Raw genomic sequence first — 7,500 nt, 5'->3', positions numbered from 1 at the left:
TTTATCGTTCCATTCATAGAACCTATTTAAATTTACTTACTGATGCATTCATCTGCTTGTATACTTGTTGTTGTTCTTGTAGTCGAGATATTCTCTTAAGTGATAAGATTTTGAAAGACGAAAGACACTTCAAATACATACATTTACACCACCCAGTCATGAGTTCAATTAACTGCAAAAACACGAAGCCATGTTTGTACGTTTGCGTTTGTACTTTTTTAAAGCATGTTTTTTCACCGTCAACATACTTTGTAACATTCTCATATATCAGATACTCTGTTCATATATAAGATAGCCTGCGGAGAAAGCGTTTCCGTGAGTACCCTATTTTTGATCTTTTTGCCGCGCAAAAATGGAGCCAGACTTAACAAGCCCCATTTTTCGCGCGGCCAAAACTTAGACAATCTTCCATGATCCCAGCACTGCAACGTTTGCTTCGCAGCTTATACGTAAGCATTTCGTGCACCTTACATTTAAACTGAAATCACGGGTTGGATTGTCTCTAAGGACGAAAGGAAGAAGTGATCATCCCACTTATCGGGACAATTTTGAGCCGTTATTTCTTATAAACACCTGAAAAATCTGGTGGCTTGCATGGCCTCTCCAATTGCCTATAAGAGCCAATTGCTTAAAATTATCCAGATAAGAACGAGGATTACCGCTCCCTTTCATCTATAATCCGCACGTCAATTAAATACATTGGTCTCTACCGATATTTCTGTGAACGAGTTTAGGTCATAGTCGAGACTTGACAGGAGTAGGGGGTTCTAAGATACGATAACATTGTTACTTTGTGACATCATATCATTTTGTGTATATTACGATCTTCTTATCCACCAGGAATAATCTCGTTCTTTTACAAATTGGATTCAAATCTCTAAGTTATGAGATGCAGGAACAGCAACCAGCTTATGACAGTAACGCCTTGTTTGGTAAGATGAACTTGCTTTGATTTCTAATAACCAAAGAGATCTTTCCCCAAACCAGTCATTCTCTAGGATGATTAAAAGCTGTGACAAATTAGAACATCAATCAGTCCTAATTTTTCAAAACAAGGAGGAGTGCCTTAAAAAAATAGCCTTAGACTACTGGTTCATTTCTATTGAGTTTTCCATGTATCTTAATGACAAGCTGTCTGATTTTAACAAAGGGTCCATTGTTCTGACACCCTCTCTGTGTGTAGGCTGATATGTACTTGTCAAGTATTCATTTCAAGGGAACTCCTTTTATGTAGTATGCAATAGAGGAGTGTTGTGTGATGTAACGAAGGAGGGTGTTTTTCTGAAGTCCTTACTTCCTTGTTTAGGTGAGATCGGAGGTAACATGGGCTTGTTCCTCGGATGCAGTCTGCTGACTATCTTCGAGTTCATCGACTTCTTTATTGGTCTCCTAGCAACGAGACGACGTCAATCAATCCACCCGGAATAACCTGATATTTTTCCATAACTACTCTTGAATCTCCTATTTAAAAAGCGCGAACAAATTTTGCGTGCACAAACATTTATTTTAATCATCAGGTCTGATAAAGTAAACTTTGTAAAGTAAGCTCCAAAACGTAGTCGATATCGATGTCGAACAGATACAACAAATGTACATTAGGAATAAGCAAGGAAGTGGAGTGCTTCGCGCGATCGCATCGACGTTTAAGTAATGTCTTTTATCCCACGACTATCGCTAAGGTAATGCAGCTGTAAGTAATGCGTCAGCAAGCCACGTGACCACGAGCTCTTTGAGACTGCAGCAGTAACATGTGGATTTGGACATTATGTACATTACATAAGCGTTGATGATCTCGGCAATTATTTTGGGTAAATTTGATCGTTTCTATAATTGTACATAAGTTCTTACCCTCTACCTTTTAAAAACATAAACGGCCTCATTGCTTGCCCAGACCCTCTGCGGGTGTTCATTACCCGCGGTCTGTGCAACGACATTTTCACAGATCAAGCTATTTTTAGATGAGTTCTTAAATAAGGTTTGTCTTGCACGAGTGACCAATCTCAATCACATGGGTAATAATTTCTCATGCAAGACTTGTGAAAAGCTGGAAAGGTCTGGTTACGCGGGAAAATCAATCTAAAAATAACTCGGTACGCAAAAACGCCGTTCCACAAATACAATATAGTCATGGACTCCTGGGGCCAGTTGTTCAAAAGCCGATTAACGCTAATCTCAGGTTAAAAGTTAACAAAGGAGTTTTATTCTCGGCTGTTACTAAAAGTGGGACGGGGACGTGAGACTTGGGACTTGGCGACTCGAGGACGCGGGGACTCGTGGACCCGGGGACTCGAGGACGCGGGGACGTAGGGATTCGGGGACGTGGGGACGCGGGGACGTGGAAACTCAAGGAGGTGGGGACGCGGGGACGCGGGGACTCGGAGAGGTGGGACGCGAGGACGTCGGAACTCGGAGACGCGTGGGGATTCGAGGACGTGATAAACAAATAACACCTGACTTTTGCGCTGAATTGGTAAAATACAATTTTTGACGGTCTACAAGTGTAAAATAATCTAATGTGCTGGAGGGTTTGTCAGACCAGTAGCTGATGATTTCCAGCGTCCATGGTTCCTCCTTGCCTATTTTACCGTGAGAGCTCTTGGTACAGAATAGTTTCAATGCAGGGGGTCTTAAACGTCGTACTGAGTTTTCAAGTGAAGCTCTGATCCTCGCAGTTATGAACGCAATTTTTGCAATTGCGTAAAGAAGTCTGAAATTCTCAGAACTTCAACGTGGTTTGAACCTGTGACCTCGCGATACCGGTGCGACGCTCTTTTATGAAAGTCAAGTAGACTACTGCACGACTGATATTCGCGAGGTTTTATCAGTCGTGCACTAGTCTACTTGACTTTCATACAAATTTTTCAAGCATCAGTTAAAATAACATGGCGACAAAAACGCCGAGGAAAAAATTACAGTTGTATAAGTATTTTAGCTAAAGCCTTCTTCTATTCATGCAAAATTTTCAAATTATGTTTGCTAACCATGTGCCATTTAAGCCTCCGGCTTTGGCTGTTCTCATGTATTCCTCAGAGTTTGATGTGTAACAATAAACAATAAACCCAAAATAAGAGCGGTGGGAACAGAACTAGCGCCTGCCGTGGTATGAAATTTCAAGAAATATCACCGAGAAACTCGGACCGTGATGTAAATATAAAGCAAATACCGCGCGCGGGGAAAACAAGATGAGCAAACGTGGCACGGATATCCCAGGAGTTAGCGTAGAACTATATGCTTCCCCTGCGGGACTCTAACAGACACCTGAAGGGGGATCACAAAGAGCTCCCTTAAAAACCGTTTTCTACGAGTGGCCATTTCGATATGAGCCGAATCACTCAAGTGCTAGTGATGAAGAACAATCCTACACAATGAGGTTATAAAGCAGAGTGCCATGGTCGACCAGATCAAATGCTTTTTACGATCTATCAGTAAAAGGCCGCTCAGAAGGCCTCGATACATAGTATCGAGAATATTATCCGACAGATTAATGACCGCAAGTTCACAAGAGCGAAACCATCTAAAACCAAACTGAAAATCAGTGAGGAGACCATGGTAAGTGAGAAAATTATAGCAGTGAGAATGCACATGGCGCTCGAGGATTTTCGAGACAGCTAGTGGCAAAAACAGAGATAGGACGAAAATTTGAACGGTCTGAAAGGGAGCCTTCCTTATATAAGGGAAAGACTTAAGCAATTTTACATTTGTCTGGAAAAATACCACAGGAAACACTCAAATTGAAAATAGAAGTGAGCGGCTATTTTGAGGAAGAAGCCACTGATCCCATCAAGGCCAACAGAAGGCAGTCGAGAAAGACTCGAGAAGACAGAATCCTCCGTAATTGGAGAAATGGAAAAAAGGTCTGATCCGACCAGGAGTTTGGAATGTACAAAATTGGTTTAAAAGTTCCAATTCGGACTCTCCGGTAGATCGCCAAGCTGAACCGACGGAGGAAGTGATGTTGGCTAAATGTTCATTAAAGAGGTTAGATATGTCGACTGGGTCACTCGATATCATACCGTCGACACTCAGATGACTTGGTAAATTAGTACATTTCGAAGGCAAAATACAACGTATGATTTTCCAAAGGTTTTTCGGGTTATCCAAATTATCTCTTATGGCTGGCGTCACGATAAAAATAACACTTGGCTCTACGAATCAAATTAACAACCCTGTTTCTTCTACATCTTGGAGGCTATTGAAAACAGACGTTCACGCTCTATAATTGCATCAGCTATTTCAGTAGTAAACCAGTCGGGCAGTTGAAGTCTTTTTACACGACGCGATTTTACCGGGGCGTGCGAGTTAAGCACGTCGTTAAAAAGACAATACCAATGATCAAGCGCATGTTGGGACCACTAAACATCCCAAGGAAATCCAGGGCGTACGAGAAAGATCATCAACAAAATTATCAATAGAAATCGACTTACGAGAGCGAAAATGAATAATTTTATAGACGAGTCGCTTAAAATTACTTGTGGTTCTCCAAGTAACAAAAACTGGAAGATGATCACTCAATGATAAAGGTATAGTTCCAGAGTCAACAAAAAAGTCGTTATTTGAAACAAAAATGTGGTCCAGGAGAGAATTAGATATTGGTCTCGTAACTTTTGTAATGAGTTGCTGAAAGCCCAGAGCCTGGAAAACATTTTTAAAGTCCTTGGTTGCACTTGGCTTTGTGGTTTCAAGTAAGTCGAAATTCAAATCGCCCAATACCAGAGACTGTATACCTTGGCAGTCTGAGCTTGACAGCATTTCCTCCAATAAGCCTGTAAAGGCAGCGTTGTTGGAAGGCGGGCGGTAAACAAAACATACTTGACAGGAACGCGAGCGGGGAAAATGAAGCTCTAACCAAATGTACTCAATGCCATCCATCTCCAGGTCAATCTGAACCCGCGAGGTTTTTTGCGGTTATGCCGCGTGTAGCAAGATCTGCGAGGTTCTCAGTTGTCTACACGTACCTCCACTTAGAGCTGGTAGCTTTTCGTATCATTTGGACTCGATTTGCTACGTAGACATATCTCAAAATATTTCATGTTGTAAGAGTGTCAGTGGTTCCAATACGACCGGAGCGCGTGCATAAATCAGAAAAACAGGTCTCTTGGAAGAGAGTTTCAACAAAATGAGCCCCAAACTAGGCAAGAATTTGTGACACTGATGAATGATAAAGCAGCTGATATTTCAGAATCGATGGAATTACCTAGTGATAAATAACCTCGTCTAGGGGAGTAAATTTTTGACTTTGCAGAAACAATGGTTATTAACAACCTCAAGAGTTACGTGGTTGTGATCTTTGTGTTGAATTCGCAAATTTCTTGTTAAACTTTGTAACACATGAAAGAAAAAAAACCAACTAACGACACACAAAAATCCGGTGTCCCGCCATCATTTTCACATAGATGTATCCTTTGTTTCGCGAATAAACACGCAAGGTACCTTGATCACGGCGCCCTCTGAATTCGATGTCACTTTCGATTTTGCGATTTACTTGTGCAGCCAAAAGTACAATAGTAATTGAACGTAGCAAAAATCTCCCATAAAGTTTTTCGATGATGGCAACGTTTTATAATCGCGGTTCAAAATTTATGTTGTTTTCATGTCGCAAATTTTTTTGCTGATCGCAAAATATTTTATTCTCGATCGACACTTTCAGAAAACGTCCTGTGTATCAAGATTTATTTACTTTTGCATCAACAATTGTTTTGCATAAAGCAGGCTAACAAATTCTGTACTTTTCTTAGTTTGCCTTTTTGACAATATGGAATATAGCGTTGTGTTTCTGCACTACCACACGTACGCAATGCGTGCCTATTTTTCCCCTTTTCTGGCAACTATGATAACTTCAACATCCGGCGGCAAGTCCACCTCGCCCCGCTCCGCATGTGATAGTGTCCTTCTTGTCTTTATCCCGTGTAACGGTTAAATTGATTTTCTCTTCTGCGTCGTCATCTGCCCTAGCGGATTAACCGAAGCTAGTATGACGTCCGCAGCTAACTTTACACACTTGGCTTGGGGAGGCAGAAGCTTTTCCTCCACCAGTTTTTCTTAATTCACGACGTTGCAAATCGTGTTCTTTCTTACTCTGGAGTTTCAGCCGCCTCCAGCATCCTTGGGATCTGATTAACGTCCTGTTTGATACCGTTTGGATTTGGGCGTTGAATTTCTTCAGGATTTCTTTTTAGTCCTTTGCCTTCTTCCTCAATGTTTTACTGTCGTATCCTTTATTTTCCTCATCTTGAAATTCTCTTCCCAATTCCGCCAACAAAAGTAAAGTGTTTTTCTCCTTTTCTGAAATGAGTTTTTCGACCGGATTTAGAAGCCATATTGAGTCAAAACCTCCAATATCAAAATTTACGTACAAATAAATCAATAAAGATTCCCTAATGAGGCATTGTTTAGACATTGACTGAAAAAAAGAACACGGTTCATTCCCGTCTCAATAATGTATTTTAAGCATCGTTTAACCATTGTCTGTCGAGAAAACATCTAAACCGCGAATTAGCGGTAAACAACGGCTAACTTAGAGGTCGCAATCGGCCAGTATGTTCAAGCCTGGGTGCCAAGCTCAAAATCTTCACAACAATTCACACTTACACACATTATGTTATTTGTAACCGAATAAGTGATACTAACTACTTTGTAGTAGAGTTGATATCTCAATTTTATTAACTCCATGAGTTACTACAACAGAAGAGACTGAGAGAGACACTGGTAACAATTAAAGTTATCGAAGTTTTTAGTGGTGACAACGTGACACACATTTCACATAAACAGCTTGGAAAATTACATATGCTTTAAACAAGATGACGTCAACGAAATCACTCGCATGAACAAACTTCTCCATGCTGAAGGAGTAAATATTTGTTCCATCAACACAACCAAGTCGACTTCTAGCATGGAATAGCCTTGTGAAGTGGAAGAATTTCGGAAAAAGACTCAACTTTGCTGCATACGTTTTAGAAGGACAGTCAGATCAAGATTACTGATGAATCGCCGCTTTTGAGTATGTATTTCGGTAAGATTTGCTTTTGCGCCCACTTTTCCTTTCGCAATTTGTATCAAACGGGTGGGATGTTAGAATAATTTTTATGCAGTCGTCTTTTTAAGATCTTTAATATTTCCCTACAGGAAGCTATGGAGCATTAGTCTGGTCAAACTAAAAAAGGGGGTCAGATATTTAATATGAAATTCAAGAAACAGAGTTTATGCCAGAGAGGTGCCCTTCTTGTAGTGTTCGTGACTGCAACTTCATTTCTAAAGCTCGTCCAAAGGTATTCTGAGCTTTCTTTACGTCAGAAAAGAAAAGGTCATTTTCGTGTACACCGCTTGTCAACAAGATAAACTACTTGCATCTTGGCCAGCTGTCTAGGTGTAGCCACAAAACGCAAATGTAAGATGATCAGGGTTCGATATATGTGCATGGCAAATAGCATGTAAACACGTGCAATCACTATTTTAATTTATTTGTGTATTTAATCAAACATTTGCTAAATTAACGCATTCAAT

The 7,500-nt window shown here is 40.6% G+C and overlaps 2 protein-coding genes across 10 annotated transcripts in view; both read left to right on the top strand.

Moving 5' to 3' along the window:
* The window catches only part of LOC137997432 (acid-sensing ion channel 2-like), a 60,842-nt gene extending 57,757 nt beyond the window's left edge, over positions 1–3,085 (top strand). For all 9 annotated transcript variants that reach the window (XM_068843436.1, XM_068843440.1, XM_068843441.1 and 6 more), the window contains exons 7-8: positions 841–932; positions 1,307–3,085. In XM_068843436.1, coding sequence (XP_068699537.1) covers positions 841–932; positions 1,307–1,428 — 214 coding nt within the window. In that variant the 3' untranslated portion in view covers positions 1,429–3,085. The remainder of the gene's footprint in view (positions 1–840; positions 933–1,306) is intronic.
* A 3,834-nt stretch (positions 3,086–6,919) lies between these two features.
* LOC137997431 (acid-sensing ion channel 2-like) overlaps positions 6,920–7,500 on the top strand; it is a 29,229-nt gene continuing 28,648 nt past the window's right edge. Inside the window, exon 1 of the mRNA XM_068843434.1 lies at positions 6,920–7,009. The gene's annotated coding sequence lies outside the window, so the exon portion shown is untranslated. The remainder of the gene's footprint in view (positions 7,010–7,500) is intronic.

This window comes from Montipora foliosa, chromosome 3 (assembly GCF_036669935.1).
Source record: "Montipora foliosa isolate CH-2021 chromosome 3, ASM3666993v2, whole genome shotgun sequence".
NCBI classification, from domain to species: domain Eukaryota; kingdom Metazoa; phylum Cnidaria; class Anthozoa; order Scleractinia; family Acroporidae; genus Montipora; species Montipora foliosa.
The sequence above is the reverse complement of the archived record's forward strand: the minus strand, read 5'-3'. Positions and strand labels throughout refer to the sequence as shown.